The sequence below is a fragment of the Echiichthys vipera genome (assembly GCF_963691815.1).
Source record: "Echiichthys vipera genome assembly, chromosome: 18".
Taxonomy (NCBI): domain Eukaryota; kingdom Metazoa; phylum Chordata; class Actinopteri; order Perciformes; family Trachinidae; genus Echiichthys; species Echiichthys vipera.
In genome coordinates, this window is record NC_139843.1 from 14,804,987 (window position 1) to 14,829,771 (window position 24,785).

Sequence of the window (24,785 nt, forward strand, 5' to 3'; positions counted from 1 at the left end):
AATAACCTGCCGCTTCTTCATAAAACTCCATCATTTCCTCTGAAATCATCATAATTCACAGGAGAGAAAAGTGCTCTAATAATGCCTCGAAATGACATTGAATGGGCTGTAATGACAATGAGGAGGTGATAACAACGGTTCACATTCGTTTTAATTCACATAGACAATGAATCATTATTCTATGAAAAACAATTAATGGAATTGAACCAGATGTGCCTTTTTTTTCTGCGGGCAGTAATTGTCTCCACAAGTCTATTAAGCATCAGCTGAGGAATACAGAAAATGAAGAAAATGCCATGCGTCTTTCATAAAGCACAATGGGTTTTGTTTTGCACCTTTGTACGCGCAGTCTGCAGAGACGGCATGTAATGGGTATGTCAGCAAGAACTGATAATTCGGTGTAATTTCCGTGTCTGTTGCAGATTATCGTCTTCATGTGCTATGGCATCATGCTAAACAAGTGGGTGCTGCAGACCTATCAGCCAGACTTCATGAAGAGCCCCCTGGTCTACCATCCTGGCCACCGTGCACAAGTGTGGCGCTTCTTCAGCTATATGTTCATGCACGTTGGGTACGTCCACTTACCTCACATTGATGTTTGCTGTACTGGTGACAGTTTACATTTGGTTTCGTTATTGCGGATGATATGCAGCTGTAGGGGGAAGCAGATGTCTTGAATGATGCCCTCCTGTTCTGTGCACTCTCCTTAGTTTGGAACAGCTGGGGTTCAACGCTTTACTGCAGCTGATGATTGGCGTTCCTTTGGAGATGGTCCACGGCATCTTACGAATAAGTCTACTTTACATGGCAGGAGTGCTTGCCGGTGAGTGTCTTTTAAAATAAGCCTGTTATTGTGTAAATATTGGTTCCTAAAGTGGGTGCCGCTTCACCGTTGGGGTGCCTAAAGACAGGGCCAAGGGTGCCACAAGAATTGTCTTTGACATTTCATTAAAAAAAAACAAAGAAATCCATTTGAAGTTGTTTAAAGTTCAAATCTACCCAGCCACATAGCCTAAAGTGTGATGAGAACTTCATATTTTATATTTGTTAATATACTGTATGTCATAGGACTTCATCTTAACTCAACTCACTATGTAGCAGATACTCACAGTGTCATTTTTAGCTGAAAAGTGAGTGTTTGTTGCGTTGGTTAACTGTTGTAAACTATGCAGTGATGTAGCACATAGCTTAGATATATAAACTTAACTATGTTTAGTATATCTGTGCTGACCTAGCTTGTTTCTTGTTTCATTACTGTTTGTACAGTCTACTACTCCGAAACATGCTATGGTTTTTGTTTTCGTGGTAGCTTCATCATTTATCAACTTAAAGGTCTTGTATTGCACTGTGTATTTGCTTTGACCAGCAGTTACTTTTAGCATGGAACGCACCTCCGCTGAGGCTGAATTTGTTTGCATCTTGTCGTTAAGCTGGGGCCCATGAGTGGCCTGTTTGATAGTTTTGATAATAAACCTGATCCAGCTGGTGGCCCAGGCCTTTGAAGAAAAAAAAGTTGCCAAACCGAATTGGCAGAGTGGCTTGCGGTGCCCAGAGGTCAGGCTACGGCACTCAAGTCTTTGTTGACAAGAAACCTCATTAACTTTCATACTCCTCCCAGCCAGTTCTGAGATTGGAAATGTTTAAATCCGCACTGATTGCTGAATGTGGTTTCTCGCTGCAGTTTTTTGCTGTTAATACGTATTTTTCAGAAGTCATATCAACACTGCTGCATGGACCTCTGCTCTCTTTCATCTTCACTGAGAACAATTTCTGACTTGGATCTCGCAAATCTCTTGCTAACCCTTATTTGATCACTGTCTAGAGCAACAACCTAATTCATATTGACTTGTAACCATTCTTTTTCTGTAATGTGATTTTTAGCCTTTCTATTGTATGCACCCAAAAATCCACAGTCTTTATTTCTCTTTGCCTGTCCTCTCTCTGCACAGCACTACAGTAACAAAATGATGCTAAAGTTGCTCAAAACTCCTTTTGCTGTGTAAAAGTCAAACACACATACACACACTCTTAAATATCATGAATTATTGTAGCTTTGATTTATTTTAGCAGTGATGAGAGAAAGCAAGCAAGCATGGGATTTAGAGGAGGACGAGTGGGGGAGTGATGCAGGGTTTTCTCGCTGGGGAATGAGCCTAAGTGCAGTTTGAGATGCTGTTTGGAGATTTAAGCTGCAGCCTTAATCAAAAAGAAGGAGAAAGCGGCGATGGGGGTGGTGATATTTGTACCCCCAGAGCCGGGGGTTGAGCTGCCTTCCGTGGAATTTCTATGTTTGAGTTACATTGCAGTGATCAAAAATTAATTGTGTGTAGTACTGTAGTGTGGTAGTGTGCAACTGTCCTGAATTAAATTGGAATTTTGCTGCATTTAACTTTCAACGCAATATGATAAATGAATTCCTCCTAAACAGCGAGGAAGAGCTGAGCTGCCTCACGGTCACGAGATGATGAACGACTTTATGCGGCATTATAATTTCACCTTCTGATTCTGGTTGATGGAGTGGAAATTGGAGCTGTGCTGGCACAAATGTAGTGATGTATCGGGGAGTACTCCACTGGAAAGCAGGTCGCAAAGTGCACCTGGACTCTTTGTGTGTTTTATGTGCGTTTTGGAGGAGTCAATGGGGGTTAATGACAGTTCAACAGGGAGTAGAGAGACGGCACAACTGTGTCCTGATGAGAGGTCAGACTGAGGCCGCCAACCAGGTTTACGGCACAGCGGGAGGTTTTTCACACGGGCACAAACAGCGGCCTGTGTTCACTTGACCCATCCATCTACCTTGACCTCCTCCCTCTCTACACAGATTTTGACGCTTGTCACAATGAGACTAAATTGTGTGAAATGTCTTATGAAAAGAAAAAAATGTGTGGAGATAACTCGCAAAATCACTTAAGGTATTGGCGCCACTGATACCATTTAGTGATACCAGACTGACTTAACGCCTTTTAAGGTGAAGCATAAGTATTAAACAGACTTTCTTTCCTTTTTTTTGTTTGCTTTTCCCACTGACACCTTGACAGTAGAGCTTATATGTTCCTTTTGAAGTTCTCCCACTTTATCCCTGATATGGTTGTGTTTTTGTTTCGTTATTTTGCAGAATGCCTGAGAAATAAGTGTTTGTATTAGAGATGAATTTAAATGACAGAGGACACTTATTCAGAACAGCCTTGTTTAACATTTTTTAAATTGCAAAGATATGAGAAACTCTTAGGAGACACAATTTAAAAATGTTCTTCAAAAGAGAGAAAACATCTTTTCCGTCGAGAAAAGCCGCCTGTGCTGTTTTCTTCTTTCAGGGAAGAAAAACTCTCTAGTTCTGATAAAACTGATACTATTGCAGCATCTAAGCTCAGCTCTTTTGTATTGAACGAGCTGTCGTCATTGATCTATTAATTGTGTGTGTGTGTGTGCGTGTGTGCGTGTGTGCGTGCGTGTGTGCGTGTGCAGACGTTGGTGTTCCACTGCCTCACACACGGTTTTCCCTCAGTTTTTCGTAAACGTATAATTGCTTGTGGATGTTAGAAATTGCCCAGTGCTTTAGACTGCTCAATGAAATTCTTTCCTTTTTTTCCTCCTTCCCCATTTTGTTGCCCGTGGCTGTCTCATGTTTATATCCATGCAGTCTTATTGTAGCTCATGAGTTCAATCATGTTTGCTGTTGCTATCAGCTTTTCGCATGCATGCTACTTGTTATTTATTTTATTTTATTTTTGTAGGGCAGCAGAGCTTTCAGGTTGTAGCTGCACTCAGTGGGTGCATTTTATGGAGCAACATGCTGCAGGTATTGTGCCTTTTTGTGTGTGCCTCAACACACTGCAAGAGTTCCTGCACCGCGGGGCTTGCTTTCAGAGCCAAAAAGAATGATTTTTCTTTTTGAAGGTGCATTAAATAAATAAATAAAAACTGTGAAAGTATAAAGAAGTTCAAATAAATAAAAAAAAGAAGATAAATGAGTTTTTAAAAGTGCAAGGTTTGAATCTGTGTATATACGCATCTGTAAACCTTGGATAATGCACTGATCCTGTATTGTAGTGCACCCTCTGAAAAGGAAATATGACGTTGCACATTCTGTCCTTGGATGTGAGCTGACAAAAGGAACAAGTCTGTAATTATTTCCTGACGGCGCCATTCAGACTCTTGTCCTCTCTCACTGTGCTCCGCTGCACTAACAGCAGATGTCGAGTTCCACTTGAATGTCATGTTTGGAAACAAGAACGGTCACAATTTCAGATGAGATGAATGTTAAATGTTGAGTCATGCTCATTTCATCTCCACAAACCCCTAAAAATCCACTCAGCTATGTCCTCTTCCAACATTACTGACTTTCAGAGGCGAGAGCAGGATCAGTTTTAAAACTAGTTACTTAAAACAAAGTGGTAAAAAGATGGTTAAACTAGCACCAAATCTGTGTGACAAATGGTGTCAACCCAAAAACGGCAACACATATGAGACATAATAGAGCATGAGAATTGCCCTCGTATACTTCCATCATATTGTTTAAAGTCCATATACTCTAAACTTTCCACATTTGAATACACGCCTAACCCAAACACAATGTTTACTACAAATTTATGACTAGAAAATCTTGAGACTAGGGAGGTCTTGAGTGCAAAAGGTTAAAGAAAAGCAGAGATTCCCTTTTTCATCCACTGCCAACAGCTCGTTCAGCTTCCTCAGCTTCAGGACATCAACAGGTGCCAAAACACCATGTTTTTTCCTCGAAGCCCTGTGTGAGCCCCGGGCTGTCTAGCTCCTCTAACACCTCACATTTGAGACGATCCTAATCCTCCCGTAGCCTCTCATAAGAGGAAGCTGTCTCTCACCATGTCCCGCTCAACTCGGATATCAGTGTGTTAATGAGGTTTAAGTGTTGACATATTATACTGGGGTTTTTTCTCCTCTGTGTTTTGCCACATTGGACATTACAGAATTGACTTTGACAGGCGGGGAAGATCTGAGGTGAAACTCTTACTTTGAATCATCAGATTTTGGCTGAAATAGTGTTAGTGTGTGTCATGTGTGCTGCATATTGGGTGTTGCATGTCACCCTACTCTCTTTTCTGCTGCTCTTGCAGAAAAAACAAAAAGATCTTAATTGAATTTAAGTTGGTTTATAAACATACGCACAGAATATTCACCGAGCAGAACAATGTCACAAATCATAGCATTTAATTTGCAATGCTTGTCCCCAGATGGGCTTTTATAAACACAAATACATACATACTGCAATAAAAAAAAAACATAAAATGCAATAAAATACATATGCTAATGTTTAAAACAAATATACAGATGATAAATAGAAAAACAAAGATGATAATAAAAGTGCCATGAAATAACACTTCCTTTTTATAGAAAGACACTTCATCACTCCCTGGTTAACATGCCTGATTATAACCACCACTGCTCTGCGTTTTTCCGCTCAGTTTGTTTGTTTGTTTGTTTGTGTGTTTGTTTGTTTATGAGTAGGTTTATGTTAAAAACTTCTGGCCTGTCTTTCATCAAAATTGGTGGACGGGTGTAGAGTAGGCCTGGTAGGAATCCATTACATTCTGGAGCAGACCCGAATCACAGGGTGGATACACAAATGATTTAATAATTCATAATGAAAATAATTCTATAATAATCAAACACTTACACAGGCCATTATGCACAATGAGTCTTTTGGTACTCTAAATACTTGGGGGTTGTACCAAATGATTATTTTCATTATCGATAAATTGTTTATGTCAATGAAATGTCTAAAAATAGTGGGGGGGGAAGCCATTACACCTTCTCATAGCCCAAAGAGAGGTCTTCACATATCTCATTTAGCTCAACCAAAAAGTCCAGAACCCATATCAATCAATTATCAGATCATTCAGCGTTTTAGCTGCATTGTAAATGCTTCCATACTACCTTTGTAAATGATTTGAATACTTTTTCCACTACTGTCACTAGATGAATAAAGTTTTTAAAAAATATGCATCTGAGCAGCTGACCTTTAACCCTGAGAGGTTTCACCGTGTGTCACTGAGCACCTTAAGAGCCCGTGGACTGGCTCGCCGACCTATGCAGCCCATGTGGTTTGTATTATGCAGTAGGATTTTTCTCCTCCTTGTGTTCAGAAGCCTGTTATCAGAATATACTGTTTACTGTAATAAAGTGTTAGAAAGCACTCCGCTCACACTGCATATTGTTGTCCTCAGTTGGGAGGAGGAAGAGACCTGAGGTGGCCTGATGTCGTTTGTGGCCTGTTTGAAAATTGTAATGGAAATGTGATAAATGGCTGCATGTCAGTATAACCTCATTGTTACAAGCTGGCTGATGTTGTCATTACTGAAAAGCTCCATGCCAAGTAAAGTGTAATCCTTCAGCAGTTGATTAATAATGTTCTGATATCAGGAGGACGGCGACAGAGTCCGCATGATATCCACAGTAACGTGGCGCCTAATTTATCCAGATGATTGTCTCCGCATCCTCTCAGGTTAAAAAGAGCTTATTCATTCTCTAAATGACAGGAAGTCTTCAGGCTTATTTTTGCCTGTGTTACACTACCATTCCCATGTTCTCTTTATATAACTGATTGATGCATTTCAGAAGCGAACTGCACATATTTAGGCAGGGTAAACATGATTTTATCTGCTGCCAGTGACTAGAGAGTCTTGGTGCGTGGCCAAGATTGATTGTCCATCATCCATTTTTCTTGCTGATATTTGATGTTGGGTGTTAGAGTTCCAGTTCATATCGGTATCAGGTCGGCTTTATAGATGCTATTCACTGGTCCTTGTTGATTCATCTGTATGATAAAGATGCATGATATTATAGGAATCCTATTCAAAGTTATACTGATTTGCATAAAATAAATATACTCTACGACACACAGGTTACACAAACAGTAAGGCTGGGAGATATGGCCAAAATCTTCTATCCCGATGTAGGTCATTTCATATCTCGATTACAATATATATCACGATATAGCACATTTTTCTGGTAAATCTCTATATGAAATACCCACATGATAAATCCTATATTTGTATAATCCTGTTTGATTTAAATTCTTGACATATTTTCTCATTTATTAAGAACTTTAGTGCAAATTGAACATGGCGTGCAAGGATCAGAAAATGTCATCCACATGAACATGAAGACAGCTGGTTTTTCAGCGTTATAGAAAAATACAAACAGCAGACATTTTATATCATTTTGATGATGTATGTTATCAAGTCTCCTGGCTAGTTTCATATGTGAACACACAACTGAAATTAGAAAAAAAGTTGATTCACTGCAGTGCTCAACAAAGTTCCAAGCAGACGGTCAGATTTTGGGGGCGAAATGGGGATTTTTTTTCTTGGAAAAAAGCTGAGTCAGCTAAAACTGACGCTGATGAGAACGGGCAGAACAGGAGAAAGGAAGCATCATAGGACAGAGGGCTGGATGAATTACTCTCAGTACCAGAGGGGTGCGACTCGGTCTGTGACTCTCAGACTTTGGCTCTGACTCACCTCGAGCGCTGGTGTAGAGATATTAAACGTCACTCTGATGCAATTGGCTTGAGGTGATCCTGAGGAGGTTTGTGGGAAAGCAGAAGGTGTTTTTAGGTGACTGTGAGTGCTCTGGAGTCGTCCTTTTGTTGCTATTGCCTGCTTAATATCAATTATTACCTGCTTGCTCACTTTTTGAAGACCTGTTGGTGGAGTTTTTGGATGTGACTGGGCAACATTATCAGTACACAAGGTCAGATTTCTGTCTTTTCAGCCAACCCTTAGGTGTAGAGGGCTATATGTGTGCAAATCCTGGTGTTGCGTGCACCACTAAATAGTCTGGTCCTGTGTTTCTGATGTACTCCCTTGGTGCTGTGCTAAGCGGAACTGAGCAATGAGGAAGCAGGGTGACCTTGATGCGTCGCAGAGGCTGCCAGCATGATTATGGTAATTCTCCCCCCATCCCACCCCACAGTCAACTCTTCCTAGGTGACACCGATCACACTTCCTCCACAACCACCCCATGCAGCCTCGCTGAAAACAACACCGGGGAAGACTATTTCTACTGTAATGCAGCCTTATTGAAGGTAGCCCATTTGTGTGACTCGAACCCACTGTGTTTATGAGTATCTATTTGCATCTACTGTGAAACCAATCCAATATTTGTTGCAGGCCCTCCACTGGGAGTTAGAGAGGATGCTATTTCTCTGCTCAGTTTAAATTACATTCACTTTGTTGTTTAGCTTTAAGGTCCTCTGGTGAAAGAAGCACATCGCACTCGCTGTAGCCATCACCGCGGCTTCATATCCTTGAGTGATTTCATGCTCTTTTTCATTTGGGATGTGAGAACTTGAGTAATTTCATCCAAGGTCAGCTATTGTGCTTGTTGGCTGAGAAAGCGGCCGTGACAAGAATCCAGCATTTTGTATAACAGCCCTTCTTACGACACACGCAGCTTCAGGAGGATTAGGCATATTTGGATGCGCGCTCATTAGTTTCTACATTTTGTCTCTTTTGCTTCTTCTGTTACAGCCGTGCTCATATGGCCGCACACACTCACCCAGATCAGATGTGATTATACTTCTCCGCTAACGGTTGGTTCTGAGCTGAGCGGCCTCCTCTCAGCAGCTCAGAGCATGTGACTTGTGGAGACTATTGATTTTTGCTGCTGCCCCCTGGGCTCTGGAGTAGCATAAATATTATCATATTTTTTTCCCCTGTGTGGCAAATTTGGTCAGGGCAGAAAACAGAATAAACTCAATCAATCTTTTAGGAAACCAAGGGCAAGGGGGTTTTACTGTGGCCATGTTGGCACATTGTGAAGTGACATTGTGTATCTGTTACTCCGGGCCAAAGTTTGGCATCAATGGTGCTGGTTGTTTTCATGTTTGTGTATGTACACTAGAGAAGTTCTGATTAATATTGCATGAGGAGATGGATGGTCCACTTTAAGTAAAGCATCAGCAACAGAGACAATATTTCCCTTATGTCTTTCTGTCTGGATGACACAGATGAGTCCATCTCCTACACAGGTGGAAAATATCTTTAATAGAGCTCCCAGAGTCAGACGGCACTACGGGAGTTGAAATGAGGCTTTGGAAAGGACACCACTGTATTAAATGACATTTGAAACTATGAACTTTTCAAACAGACTATAAAGCAGACAAAAGACCATGTGACAGATGGTCTGCCTCCTGTTGAGTCACACTGACATTTACTTATTTTTACTCCAGTAACCTGTAAACTTTGTCTGCTCAAACACCGAAACTAAAGTAAGTTGCTTTGCCAAATAAAATAATATTCCCCCTTCTTAATGCACAAAACAAAACTCTAAATTACACTCCAAATTCTTCTTTTAAGTCAGGTTAAATTATGGTATCCAGACTCATCACCATGCACCAAGTGTGAAACTGTGTCCCTAACTGAACGGCAAGATTTTGTGTCCTGTATCATTCTGGTGCACTCACTCCTCCACTCTTTCCATCAGTCTCCTTCCCTTCTTATTTGTGCTAAGTAAATAAATCTGATCAGGCGTTTCCACAGTTTATTAGCCGATAGAGGCAGCCATGTGAGTGCAGGAGTGCTGACCACAGCACATCTCTGTGCGGGGCCACAAGATTTAATGCATACAGGGTGGATCTGTCTGAGGCGAGGGTGAACAGACACTGCTACTTGAACTGAAAAGACGGGTAGAGGTTTCCCTTCCTGATACTGGTTTGTCTTACAAATTATTTCATGTCTCATAATAAAACATGACAAAAAAAATCTTTACTCATTGCTTCTACCAACAAACTGAATATATATATATATATATATATATATATATATATATATATATATATATATATATATATATATAAAGATAAAAGCGATGGGTTGCCAGATTTGCTTGTATCCAGTACTGACTAAATCACCTGGGTAAGTACACACTGTGCTTTAATTATCCTCTCCTGAGTAATTCATTGGCTGAGACAACCAAGAAATGCAAATCAATGCATATTAATGTTCTCACACATCCTTCAGGGGGACACCGTCACAAATAATATTGTGCGTTTGCTTCCCCGATTACAGCTTCTGTCTAACTCCTGACTAAAGCCTCTGGGACTTAGAGATGTTTTCACTCTGGTGTCTTTGCTACGAAGCCGCTCTCATCAATATTTTTATATTGACAAAGGGTCAGATGAATATGTGTCATGTGAAAGGGGTCGCTCATTGTAGTGATGAAATATTACCTTACTTTGGTCTTCTGGCACGCAACTTGTTTTGGTTCAGTCTCACCACTCTCGTCTACTCTGATAAACCAATTGTGCACTACCTGTCGAGCACCAAACGTAGTAGTTTGAACTCAACTGATGAACAGGGTGGAGCATAAAAAGCCAAATATTTCCCTCAGGAGGTGATGAAAATCAAACAGAGCTTTAAAAAAAAGTGTATATTAGCACATCTCTAAATTATGCTAGATGTGCAATAGTTAACTGTTAAATATTCATCATATCAGTTTTGTAAGCTGAGCATATGTCAGTGTTAACAGCTTGTTTGGCTCCCTCCAACACATTGATTAATGCAAGTTTAACTTAAACTTTTGGCTATGTATTAGACACTTTTACACCAAGCAGAAAATACATATTCAACTTATGAATAGAAGGAAACATACATGAGAGAAATCTATACACATGAATGCTTGATTTTTGATAGAAAGCATGGGCTATGATGATCTAATATATTCACCCTTAAATCCTGTGTTTCCTAATTTAAGCTTTGACATCTTCGCTGACCTCATCTTCAACTTAATTTGATCATCACAATTCAACCACATTTCTCCAGGGATCTTTTGATAGACTTCATAGTCTCAGTTATCACAGTAAATAGCGACACACACATATCCAAACTCTAGAAAGCAGACAGTGACAAGGTTTGTAAGTGTTGTGTGCAGAGGCATATTTTTCAAGGATTTAAGGATTAGTTTTTTTATTGCAACATTTACTACGCTATAGCGCAGCCTCCACTGGAGTGGCTACAGAGAGGCACAGCCTCAGGCACCCCCAAACACTGGCCTTGCTTCAGTTTACCATTCCTTGTCTGCACCTTATCCCTGAGAGACTGAAGAATAAAAAGTTGACCCATAGCTTAAGGGCAGCCAGTTGTAATGGTGTAGCAAGTTAGGTTTGACAGATGTTCTCAGTTCTGAGCAGCACCCTGAATGTATACTGTATACTCTACACAAAGTACATATTTTTTACTGTCTACACTGCAGTGCACTTCAGGATGTTGCAAGCTCACAAAAAGATTTGAGGATGTTGATGATGACTTCAGAATGGCAACAATAAATAATCTGTGCATGAGATGGGATGTGTCGGCTCTCCTCTGAAATAATCGCACGCCTCCTGCCTCAGCTTCTACCGAGTATGAGAATCCTAAATCTTAAATCCCCCTAAGCAGGAGAGCCCACATGACAGGACTGTTTAATATTCATTCTGTACTTGGGAGCCTCTCACCACAGCAGAGTGAGCAGGAGGAGAGAGCGGTTTGTTTCCTCCCTGTGGAGCTTGTCTCTTCCTCTGAGCGGGACGTCTCAGGTTGCGTTCTCTTCTTCACCCACAGATGGTGGTGTCACATCCCTGAGAAGAGGTGGTCCTGGCTGGTGTTAGCTATCATGTTAGAAGCCCACTTTAATACTCTATTAACATTGGATCAGGTCACTATGTGTCATGTAGAGGGGGTTGCAAGTGATGAGTCCCCAGAGGAGCCCCCAGAGTCTGCAGTTCCCCTCAGCTTTAAGTAGCTTTAACTTATTGCTTTTGACTTCTTTTTTTTTGGTGTTAGTATTATGAGTCAGTCTCCACGCTCTCATTGCATAGTTTTTGGCTTTTTTCTGCAACAACAAAAAAAGCTTGAAAGACTTTTTCCAAGCAGTCCAACAAACCTAGAGAAAGTTAGCAGCTAGCTGGTGAACTTAGTAGAGCATTTAGCAGTTAAATAGCCAGATATTCGCCTCCAGCAGTTGGTGGAGAGAAAAACTGACCTAAAAGAAGAGACTTAGATTCTTCAAGGGTCTAAATAAATGCTATGTTGCTCCTTATCTGTCTAAATAGGCAAGGTTTTGCTAACATGTTCACCATATTAACTTTATAGGGTGATAGCAATATCCAACCTGGAAAGTCCACCAATAAAAAAAAATAACATTATTTTCTGGCAGCTCCACACCTTGATAATATGTCAGTGCAGTGGGACAAATATACTGTTATGAACAATCAGTTTAACAGTCAGGGGATATTGAGAAAATAAGAGGATAACAAGTTAAATCCAAATTTCTAATCTTTAATATGAACTTTGTAAAGCAATACAAATAAATTAATAAAATGATATCACTTAAATGTATTGAATACTTAAGAGTAAAAAGAGCAAAAGACAAAATGTAACTAAAATAACTATATGACCATGACTGAAACTCCAGACGATATCTCATATCATTCTATCAATATTTCATCAATATTTCTCCCAGCTCCGCTGCTGTGAAGTAAGAAGTGATCTGCTAAATAAGACCATCTCAGATGTTGATGCTGCTCCAATTCAATTTTTCTTACTTTGAAGAGATCAGAGACCACATACTGTATGCTACACTGTGTAATTGCAATTTTTTGGAACTACGAAAATTGGGGCACTGTGAATCTCCTCAAATCTCTAGTGGAAGCGCTAACCTTCATATGCCCCATAAATCCACATAAAGTACCCCATAGGTGTTGGAGCGAGGCATATGAATGAGGCAGGAACGCTCTCTGATTACCATCTGTCTTTCCATGATCATCACCGCCACCATGGGCTGACAAGGCGTTTTTTAAGACAATGTTTACCCTGTGCCATCTCTCGTCACGCACACACTCACGCGCAGAATATGACTGTTACAACATGCATTATAGATCTGAGATCACAACTCCAGCAAACCCCAACTGTGATTAAAAAGAGGCTGTGTTGTTTTATCGGCCCTCGCTGCTTCCCTTATCAGCTCATTTGCATAATTAACAGCGGCTGGCGCTGTCCTTGCGAGCAACTGCAACAGTCATTTCTCCTGCTTGGATTCTTTCCTACTTCATAGTGTTGCTGCAACCTGGGGAATGCAGCAGCAGGTATTCTGTGCTGCATTAAGCATTTAAAAATAGCTGATGGCGACTTACTCTACAGTACATTTCTAAACTTATTTGTTTGGCGTATTTGTGTTTTTCTCACAACTGTACAAACGACACACTGATTATATTTTCTGCATAACAACCGACTTTAAGCATTCACACACAGCAAGGTGCCGATCCGTGTGAGCATCAATATTAAATCACGTCACACAACTCTTCTGCAGAGCACCTGGCTTCATTCTTCAAATCCCCAAAGAAATTTAAGTCAAAAGCAACCGGACTTGGTAGTTTGTCTAGGAAGACGTTTCACCTCTCATCCAAGAGGCTTCATCAGTTCATTTACGCTTCTGACCAGGTTTGGACTGCTCCAAATGTCTGGTGTGGAGATCCAGAGGTTAAATAACTGACAATGACCTGGACAAATGAGAACATTCACAGGCCCGTTCATCAAACTTTTTCGGCTATCTTGTCTTCACCAGGGTGGCAGTCGTGTGACCTACAGATCACTATAGGTAGTGCGTAAATTAACACTATTAATATCATTCATTCATTCATTCATCTTCAACCGCTTATCCCGGGGTCGGGGTCCCGGGGGGTTGCTGGAGCTGATCCCAGCTGACATCGGGCGTGAGGCGGGGTACACCCTGGACAGGACGCCAGTCTATCGCAGGGCACATGGAGACGAACAGAGACAGACAACCATTCACACCTACGGGCAATTCAGAGTCATCAATTAACCTAACACGTGCATGACTTTTGGATTGTGGGAGGAAACCGGAGAACCCGGAGGAAACCCACGCAGACAAGTGGAGAACATGCAAACTCCACACAAAAAGGCCCCAACCGGGATGCGAACCTGTAACCTTCTCGCTGTGAGGCGACCGTGCTAACCAAGTTTGGTGACATCACATCATTTAAAACATTGCTGCACCCGACTGACTCGAGGTCTAATCAGCCAGAGGATTGAAAACACCTGTGTCTGGGGCCTTTGAGCGCTCACATTAAAAAAAAGTAAATGGCAAAAGTGAACTGCTTGATTGTAATTAATTGTTCATAGATAACAGTATCAGTTCCTTTAACAAGGACGTAACTATAATATAAGTGTGCAATCACTTTTGCAGTCACATCATGTTTATGTCTTTGTCAGTGCCACGGCCACCACTCTACTTTTCATATTATTACTTTAATATACCTTTTTAAATGGCACATTTGGCTTCTGTCCATATCCACATATCCCAGATTACATTTTGCTCATGAATATAAAAGTAGCATCTTTTAAGCACACAAATTGGAAATGATTCTCTACAGCAAGGTTCGCCTGTGTTCTCCTGGCCCCACTTTGATCAGAGATCAATTTAAGATGGGTTTCTTTTTTTATTGCAGCATCCTGAAGGAAAGTCTAATTAGGAAATATACCATTTCAGTCCATACAGGAAAAGCCAAAATACTATGCACAACACAGAATGTGGGTGTGTGTGTGTGTGTGTGTAGATGAAAATTTAAAGGGCACGTGAAGGTCAGCTGATGTAGCATAGTCCCCGTCTACAGAGGGTGATTTTAACTGGAAAAATGCTCCAAGGAAGGTGACTTGTGCTGCTGCGTGATGAGTAATATGACTCTCCCTTTGTTTTTCCCCTCTGCTTTAAAATGCTGTCCTTTGCTCTCTCTCTCTCTCTCTCTCTCTCTCTCTCTCTCTCTCTCTCTCTCTCTCTCTCTCTCTCTCCCCCTCTCCCCCTTCTCTCTCTCCCTCTCTCTCTCTTTCTTTCTCTCTCTCTCTCTCTCCCTCTCTCTCTCTTTCTTTCTTTCTCTCCCCTTCTCTCTCTCTCTCTCTCTCCCTCTCTCTCTCTCTCTCTCTCTCTCTCTCATACAACACACACACACACTGTCCTTCATGCATTGCGTGCTCTCTCTCTTTTACGTCTGCACTCCTAAACTCTCTCTCTCTGTCTCTCTGCAGGCTCGCTGACGGTGTCCATCACCGACATGCGTGCTCCAGTGGTTGGGGGCTCCGGAGGGGTCTACGCTCTATGCTCAGCGCATCTGGCAAACGTTGTCATGGTAACAGTCATCATCACCTCCATTTTTTGCATCCGGAAGGGCCAGAGCACTCTGTGAGAGGGACAACACACTCATATACACATTTAGTGCTCCTTTTTGTAAAAAAAAGAAAATGTATACATATTTTAACATGTTTTACAATCAATGTTTGTCGGACTTTTCCCGGCTACAGTAGGATCACAGCGATGTGACAAATATTTTTCATTGCTTCCTTTGAGAAAGTGCCATTGAATATTCTGTGTGACCTCTTTGAACTTTGTTACCCCACCACAACATGTTTTCACTTTCATTTTTCTCGATGAAGTGAACTGGTGTTTTAGACACTTTTATCAATTATTAAGACTGTTTATTTGTGCGCATGGAAAAAAACAAGCAGTTGAATCCCTTGATGCTGCTTGAGAGCTTTTTTTTTTCCTTTTTTTTTACAGTATTTATACATGTGGGTTTCTGTCACAGGGTTGTGAAATGCCTTCCACATTCTCTTCATCTCTCGAGGCGGCATTACATCTGACGAATCACTTTAACTAATGTTGCTGGGCAGCGAAGATGCCAGCAGAGATAGAAATCAAAGTGCACCGACGGGGCAAAAAGCAAAGACTGTAACTGTAACTGTGTGCTCGTAGCAGCTAACAGACAGTTTATTTGGTCTGTTACACTTGATGCCTGTTTGTCGCTGGGAAATCCTTTAAGGCACATCTTAGTTCTGCTCCAATGAGTTCTTTTTTCTAGTTTGTGTTTTTGTAGGAAATCTCAGAAACTTATACAGTCTCGACCCAGTAAACTCCCGGCCATCTGCCATCAAGCATCATCATCCGTTCTTCACTCTGGTTCAGTGAAGTTTGCAGCACTGCTGCGGACGTGACTCCCCAGAAGTCACGCAACTCCAGCGAAATTGTCAGAAGACATCTTGGAAACATGTAGCACACATATTCAACTGTTTGACATTGCACTTAAATCTCAAATCTTGATTTTTTTAAAGAAAAAACAGCCCTTACATATTGTGGTTTATATTTGTGTCTTCACTCTCTCTTTGAGTTAGAGAATGATCCCCTGCACCTCACACACATACGTTAGATTAACTCAGCAATTCTCCATTTCAGTGTCAGCAGTGTGATAACCAGACGTGTTAACAGACAAAATGGATCGGCTGCCGTTTGTTTAAAGATTGCCTTTCTCCTCGTGTAAGAGTGGAGGCCCGTCAAAGCGGACCTCCTCCTCTGTATTACTGTGCTGACCTCTCCTCCATGATATTAATCATTTATTTGTGGAAATACTGAGACATTACAAGCACTGTCGCTCCTCTCTGGTCACAGCAGGTTTTATTTATATTCTCCTCCGTCTTTAATTTTGCATTGCATTCACCAGTTGTCTTTCTGCTGTGAGAGAAGAGGAGAAACACTGGGTAATTTTCCCACAACTAAGAATTTTTCATCCTGAGGAGTAAATGTGTTATTCTAAGTCAGGATGCGATTGCGTTTTTTCCCCTGAGGAATCACAGCGGCTATTTATTGGCCCATTTTCCCCTTCTGTTAAATTATCTTAGCCTTAATTAATGAAGTGCCACTGGGCTGGAACCAGTAAGTGGAGAGCAGCCAGGTGTATAATCATGTCTGTGTAAGTGCTTCCTCCTCTCTCATATGGATATAGATTGTCTTTCTTTCTGGTCCAAATATGTTCAGAGGGTAGAAACCGAGGCGTTTCTTCAGAGGCTATCAATATACGCGGATATATATAATGGTCGTTTGTGTCGTGATTGTTTATGCTGACGAGACACTTCTCCCTCTGTGTTGCAGAACTGGGCCGGGATGCGTTGTCCATACAAGCTGCTCCGCATGATCCTGGCGCTAGTTTGCAGTAAGTTTTCCAGATTTACTCCCAGATCCATGCGCTTCTGTTCCCGCTGTTGCTATTTATGTTGAACTTTTAGCTCATCCAAAAGGGGGTGTGCATAACCTTTCTTTTTAAGCATATTTAAAAGGGACATGATTTTTGGTTTCAGGTTCATACTTGCATTTTTAGTTTCTATTAGAACATGTTCACATGCGTTAATGTTCAAAAAACAACTGTCTGAATAAACCTGTGTTCACCCTCTATCTAAAATGCTCCGTTTTAACACCTGTCTCCTTAAGACCCCCTCCTGAAAAAGTCCAGTCTGCTCCGATTGGTCAGGGGTTCTGAGTCTTTTCCATCTGCTCTCTCTGCATTGTATTGCACAATTGCAATTCACAATTTGACACTGAGTATTTATCTTCTGAGTGGGGTTCAAAAACCTCTCAAAACTGAACACAGACAGGCTACTCAAGCTATCTTTGTTTATTGCTCAGAGTGAGAGGCTCTGTGATTGGATATGTTGCTTTGTTTTCAAAGCATTTGAGTCATACCACTTGTCCTTTTTCTCCACACGAGAGCCGATACACTGCCACTTTCATCAGCGAGCAATATGTTCCCTCCATCTGTCTCGAGCCTGCCGCCCCCGAACTGAGAGAGCAGCGAGTCTCTGCTGGAATGTTTTATTTCTCCTCAGTGTGTTTTACAAACAGGGGATACAGCATATCTAAATAAAATGTGACAAATCGTTTGTGAGAGATACTGTGAAGACTGAATTAACGTTTGCTCTGGTTTTATGCTATCAGTGTTGAGTATTTATTCAGCTGAAGAGACTCTGGGAGAGCAGCAACAAATAACAGCAAGTTTTAGATCATTTAAATCCTCCTGTGACCTTTCTTTGCCTGCAGAAGCAGACTTTGATAAAAAACAACACTCACAACATAAGTATACACACAGTATACCTCATCTTAAGGTATTGACATAAAGTTAACTCAGTCCTGGGACCTGTTTTTCATACATGGTTATACAAATGACTCCTTTTCTTGGAAGGAAATGATGAAAATGATGTTATGATTTCAAATGAGGTGTAAGTTCCTGTGAAAGTTGCACTCAACTGGATCCCAAATAATTAATTTAACTACGACATTGTGACAGGGATTTGTTATTTGAACTCTCAGATGAATGAAATGTACTTCCCTTCATGCAAGTTGGTGTTGTTACCTTCAGCCTGAGCCAGGCTAGCTGTTTCAACTGTCTCTAGTCGTTTTGCTAAGCTAAGTTTCATACGAGTAGCTAACCAGCATAGCTTGAAAGAAAGTATGGTGGAATAGCTAATTAGCAGACAGCTGGCTAGTTCGCTAATGCTAGCTTGCCTAATTCCGTCATGCTTTCATGCTAAACTGGTTACAGAAAATGAGCCAAACAAAGTTGTCACTCATCTGACTATAGCAATGTGCGTTCTACGCTGTGACAAGAGTGTGGATGAAACATTAAGTTTTTAAATTTGAATAGTTTAGCAGCTGTCTAGTTAGTTGCCGGTGCTACATTGGCATCATAACCAAACATCGACGATAGATTCTCTTGTGCCGGGAGAGTACCTACTCCCTCAAGACACAATAAAAAAAAAGTGTTTTTTAGAACAATGAAAATTTTGAAACAATTTTTAAGCCATGACAGAAAAACAGGAGCGTAGTGTGGTCTGATGTCCCCGCAGCTTCACTCCTGAGCAGATACTCTCCTCTCTCCTCCACAGTGAGTTCAGAGGTGGGTCGTGCAGTCTGGCTCCGCTTCTCACCGCCGCTGCCCTCCTCGGGGCCCCAGCCCAGCTTCATGGCACACCTGTCGGGGGCCGTGGTCGGCATCAGCATGGGGCTGCTGATCCTGCGCAGCTATGAGGAGAGTCTGCAAAAACAGTGCTCCTGGTGGGTCATTGTCTTCTCCTTCATCACCTTCCTCCTCTTTGCCATCTTCTGGAACATCTTTGCATATGAGTTGCTGGGGGTGCAGATACCACCTCCTCCCTGATGAAGGCCCCCCTCCACCCTCCCCATAGGCACTTGTCCGCATACACACTGACCCCAACCCTGCTCCAAACAAAGACTCCCCTTTGACCATAGTTAACTTTCCCATTTCCTCTTAAGTTAGACCCAAATGAAATGATATGAAATCGTTCGAAACAAAAAAAAAATCGACCAAGAATCCTTTTTTACAGATACTTTGCAAATCAAAGAAATATGTCTCTTTTATTAAAGAGGGATTACAGTAGCAAAAAGTACAGGTGAAAAGTTCCTCAGATCCATTTTGAGGAGCATTATCTCTTTTTATACATAGGTTGAAATCTCATCCACATTAACCAGCACTAAACTTTGAGTGAGCATTTAGCCGCTGTGCTCTTTATTTCAAATGCTTTTTAAAAAGCTGTCAGTCGTTTCTTTGAGTGCATCTTTCATACATGTAAAGAAGAATCAGAGTCCATGGCAAGTGCCTGTGGTGAAAAGGAAAGGGGAATTAAAGGGAGTGACGAGCGGTGACAATGCTGGCAAAACGATATGAGAAATTTAGTCTTTCTTGAAGATCAGCATCAGCTAGACACCTGAAGTCAGAGCTGCAGCTGCTTTAAAAGAAGAATTAAAGAAGAATTTCAGGGAAAGCACTTTTATTTCTGGGGGCAGCAATAAATAAAATATAGAAAAGCCAATGAAATATGATTGCTGATGTGATGTTTTTATTTCACAGTGCTACTGTATTTCACAGGGGTCACTGTGGCCTTTTTTCAAAATTGCAGCAGACTGAATGAAAACAAAAAAAACACCTAAGAACATTTTAAATTGAGCTGTTAAAAATGATCTTCAGCCCGATTAATAAAATATCAGTCAAAATTTTTTGCCCCCAAGTGCAAATGGCTTTCCCAGAGCAGTTGCAAGAAGAATGGAGGGAAAAGTTTTCCGGGCGAGTTTTATGTGGATTCTGTCGTCTTTAAGGAGAACTTAAAGGTGAGAGGCATCACCATCATTTTCACTTCACTGGATCTTGGAAAAAAACTGAGAAGACGTCTTTTTTAATGTTATTTCCATGCAGTTATACCTACACTGTGGATACACACACATAATTCACACAACATAGACGAGACGTGGAAATGGGAAATGAACGTGAGCGTGTGACAGGAGAGAGAAAAGAAAAAAAGAAAAACGTGTGAGTAAAAGACAGCTGACGTTTCCTGGATGGTCATCACTGAACTCCTCCTGTCGCTGTGTCGAACTATACCACCAACTTGCCAGGCGCACCGTGTAAAATATGCCATGTCATGCTCTGTGGCTCTCAGCGAGACAAGGACACACACACATACACACACACACACACAAACAAACACACACTTCTCCTCTTTGTCTTTGAGAGCGGCCACTGCCGGATTCTTTAGATCGACGTGGACAAACCAAAGAGAAGAACAACACACGCATACACACACACACACACACACACATACATATATATATATATATTTGCCTCTGCCTGTTCTCGCTCTGACAGACTGAACTGGGGAGGGCGTGGATGTGTCATCACCTGACCTCTGACCTTCGTGTCCCAGAGGGCATTGGGGTCTCTCTGTCAGGCCCAGTCTATACCTCAGTTTCTCGTTCTTAGGGACTGTATACTTTTGTAAAGGAATGTATCTATAAAGAAAAAAAAGAGTGTTATTCAGTTGTCCCCGTTTTTCATTTGATAGTGGATGTGTATATTGTATGTTCATAACCGAGAGTATATTTATTTGTATTTTTTTTTTCCTCCTTGAGGGGGAAAAGAGAAAGGTTTCAAATGGTGCAAAATGAATTATATGATTGTTGTTTTTCAGATAACTCCTGTGCGGCTTTGAAAAATAGTCTAGGAGGCAGAATCCCCTGGTTTGTTTTGGACGACTCAAACTCACTTGATTTTATAAAGCTTTTACAGAATAAGCCATAGAAAGAACTAATTTGAGAGGGTAAAGGAAGATGAAGATGTTGCTGGCTGAAACTTTATTTTTTGTGTGTGCGATCCAACATAATTTCTTCATTGTGAATATTCAACAGGTGATATGTAAGAAGACAAATGTTGCAAGTGCAAGCCTGTGAAACTCTGGACTATTTGAGATGTTTTCATGTAGCGGCATACTTTTTTTACAACTTGTTTGCCAATTCGTTTGTAGTTGATGATGCAACTTAATTTTGCAAGTGCCCACATCTCTCCCCTGGAGCTTGCAGACTCCTTGCTGCAGTTTTTTTTTTTTGCAATTAATAAATTATGGACAGAGCTTCTGTCATATTTTATCTCCATAGTGATTCAAGCTTTTTGGAAAGCTGAGGAGAGGATAGCAATTACATTTACTCATGCTACGTTCCATTTTTCGGTCTTTCAATCAATAATTCATTTGAATGTCCGGCTGGCTGCCTGTGGGAAAAAAATGTTCTGCATTTGCCAATTTTGATAGTTAGTCATAAATACAGTCCTCAGCATTTGCTTCCACATGAAACTGTCGGTCGTAACAGAGGACTCAGTGTTAAATGAGGAAATATGTATAAAATAGCCAAAAAAGGGCATTTTCAGATGCATTAAAAAAAGAAAAGATCAGCCAATAGGTGGTTGTAATGGATCCTTGATTGAAACTCTTGTGTATACCAGGAAATATTATTGCTTAGGATAGCAAAGATACATAGATGAATAATGCGTACATGCCCTGTTAGCCTATAATGAAGATAAAGTGCTGCCTGAGAGGAGGTTAATGTGCCTCTTTAACAGACGATTCATAGGAACCCAGAAGGGCTGTAAAAAGGGCTAGTAAATGGTTATGAACACATTTACTGTGAATATTACCCCACCTGGAAGTACATGCAGGACTAAAAATCGAAGGCTTATGAATTGTTGTTGCCCCTGAAAAGATACTCCTCATACAGAGTGAAACATCCAGTTTTTGATGTATTATTATAAGTATCTTCTGAAAAAAAGCAAGACAATAGCACCATCAACAGAGGAGAGAATGAGCAGTGCATGCGTCTTAAATAAAGCCAAAAGTTTTTCAGGAGTAGTTTTTTTTTTACTTCTCTTTAAGCCAAAACTCCTGAGCCTGAGCCAACCACACAACGCCACCCCTTCTAAAGCAAGTCGCATCCTCTGATAAAAAAAAGAAAAAGCCTCTCCTGCCTTCAGACGGCATCTTAAAGGAGGGGAGCGATAGAGGCTTCACTTGCACCCTCTCCGGCTTGACAGCATGTGATGTTTTTTTTTGGTTTGTAAGGGTCCAAAGAAACATCAGTGTCGGCGTTCTTCATAAAAACCTCAACGTGCCAACCAAACGTGCTCTCCCATCCCGTCACACCCCCAAGTGTCAGGATGATGTACGGCTGTGTTGCAGGGATACTACCAGAGCCTAAAGCTAGACTGTAAACAGGATATCTTCCTTTTAATAAGTGGATCTGACAGGCTGCATGATGTTAATTTAATTGCTGTCTTTTGAGTGACACATTAGTTTTGAGCGGTATAAGGAAGGCGCAGTGAGGAAATGGCATGAGCAGACTATAAATAACATGTGATCCATCACTTTGGGTAATCCTCATGTCCCCCTCGATTGGTTTAGATACGGTCACGGCTGCGGTACGAGATGATGTTAAAAGGTCAGTGCCAACTCTTTAGGTCTCATTCATACAGGAACCCTTATTGATGTGACACAAAATACTGTTCATTTCTTTGCTCGTCTGATTCAAAAAGACATTTCTCTGCGATTTCTTATGTCCTGTTCCTTTATTTCATAATTTTTCTTTGCACTTATTATAATGTGACATGTGCCATATTCTCTACTGCCATAAACATTCTTTGATGCTTTTTAACTTCCCTTTGCCAATCATTTATTATGCCCAATGCCTTGTTATCTCATATATTTATATATATACACAGTATATACGCCCCCAGACTAAGCACCAGGCACAAAGGCTGCTTTGCTGTCAGCTGTGTGGTGTGTTATCCATAAGAGTAAGAAGCCGCAGTGCAAACATCTGAAGTTGTTAATATATCCAGAAGCTGCTCGCCAACAAGCTGGCCAAGTTGCCTTTTCTTAGTGTTTATTGCTACTTGGATATACAGTATATGGGTAACTCTGCAGGTAAAGCAGGCCACTGTAGCTCCAGAGATGGAATAGTACTTACAACAGTGCATACATTTACACTTTTTAGTGTTTTACTAAAGACACTGAATCCTGAAATTCAGGTTTAGGGGTTCCAAGGCCCCCACCTGCAATGTACCGACCATAGAAACATAATTTTATTTCTATGGAACAGATATTTGTCTTTAGTTCTCAAACGATCCTGGATAGTGATACAATTAAAATGTTTGAAATAAAGTATTACATAAATTGGGACAGGACAGGCTAAACATGCATCTGTGAATCCAAATGGTTGCAGATTGCCGTTGTTCAGCAACTATCCATCGTGTTACAAATTTAAATCTACAGTACTGAACTTTAAAAGGTGACACTACCTAAATCAAGAATATTAATGTTATTTCTGTGTCTGAGGAAAGTTAAATCTATATTTGTGAACATGAGCAGCTCTCTCTCAAAGCCAGAAACCAGAGAAGTGAGTCTCAAACTTGTGATGTCACCAAGTCTGATGCTGCGCCATAGACAATTAATGACTGATTTTGTATTCTTTTCTTTTCAAATGAGCTTTATTCTGTTGTAGTGTTGTCAATTCTGAAACTGAAAATGTCCCCATTTACAGCTCCCAGGCTCTCATTACCATCTATAACACCTTTCCCAAATCATTGTTGCAAAAGAGACCTTGGATCTCAATGGGGCACACCTGGTTAAATAAAGGTTAATAATAAAATTGTGTATGGAGCAGCTCCACACTCCTCGCGGGTCTTTGCAGATGAGCATGTGGGGCCGCAGGTTTATATTTGATGACATCACAAATTCAATTTGAGTTTTAGCACTCTGGATTTTCAATTATGGAGAGTTATTCATGTTTACTGATATTTTTGAGCCATAGGAATAACATGTCTGAGTTTAAGAACAGGTCGTAGTTCCCCTTTAAAGAGGATTAGTGAACACTGATATTAGTCTATCATAGCTAGAAACGAGCATAACAGTCTGTAACAGCATTCAGGGTTTGGTTCTGGAGATGAGGATTCATGTTCTGGTTTGTAACAGAACATAGTTTCTAATTTGGTAGATTATTTGCATGTTAACAAAATCTGCCTGAGCCCCTCGAGGTCATGCAAATACCAACAGGCGGTTTCTTAAAAAGGGTTGTTTCCCTCTGATGGTTTGAAGGTTTTTGAGAAAAAAAAAGTCATATCTGTGCTGCTGTGGTAGTTTTTCATGAGCTGCTTACTTGTATTGATAAAAAAAAATGGTGCCAAGCTAACAAGGTTCAATCTCTCAGACTCGACGAGAGGTTGAACCAACACAGCGTTTACAAACAGCAAAAGCAGAAGAAGCTATTTTTCTCTCGGTCGTGAGGAAAATAAAGGAAAACTCAATTTACATATGGATAATTTATATCAAAGTCCTCATTAATTATTTCACGATCTATTGTACTTTTTAAATGTTCTGAACGGAACCATTTTATATTGTATATATATGAATATATTTTGTTTTATTTTGTACTGTTCATTGTACTTTGCTTTAATTTAGAAACAATATAAATAAAGAACAATACTGTGGCAACATCCTACTGCTTTCTTTTTTTCTTAGTGTGTTTAAGCACAAAATCCTTGTTATTGTGCTGCATCTTGCAGCTGTATAACTGAACTACATATACCAAACAAA

General features: G+C 40.7%; 1 protein-coding gene across 3 annotated transcripts in view; it reads left to right on the plus strand.

Annotated features, from left to right (window-relative positions):
* The window catches only part of rhbdl1 (rhomboid, veinlet-like 1), a gene marked incomplete at its 5' end in the record, with an annotated part of 36,108 nt that extends 16,911 nt beyond the window's left edge, over nt 1-19,197 (plus strand). For all 3 annotated transcript variants that reach the window (XM_083933216.1, XM_083933217.1, XM_083933215.1), the window contains 5 exons: nt 423-571; nt 711-823; nt 15,060-15,160; nt 16,954-17,014; nt 18,741-19,197. In XM_083933216.1, the coding sequence (XP_083789342.1) occupies nt 423-571; nt 711-823; nt 15,060-15,160; nt 16,954-17,014; nt 18,741-19,012 (696 nt within the window). In that variant the 3' untranslated portion in view covers nt 19,013-19,197. The remainder of the gene's footprint in view (nt 1-422; nt 572-710; nt 824-15,059; nt 15,161-16,953; nt 17,015-18,740) is intronic.
* Nucleotides 19,198-24,785: the final 5,588 nt, after the last annotated feature.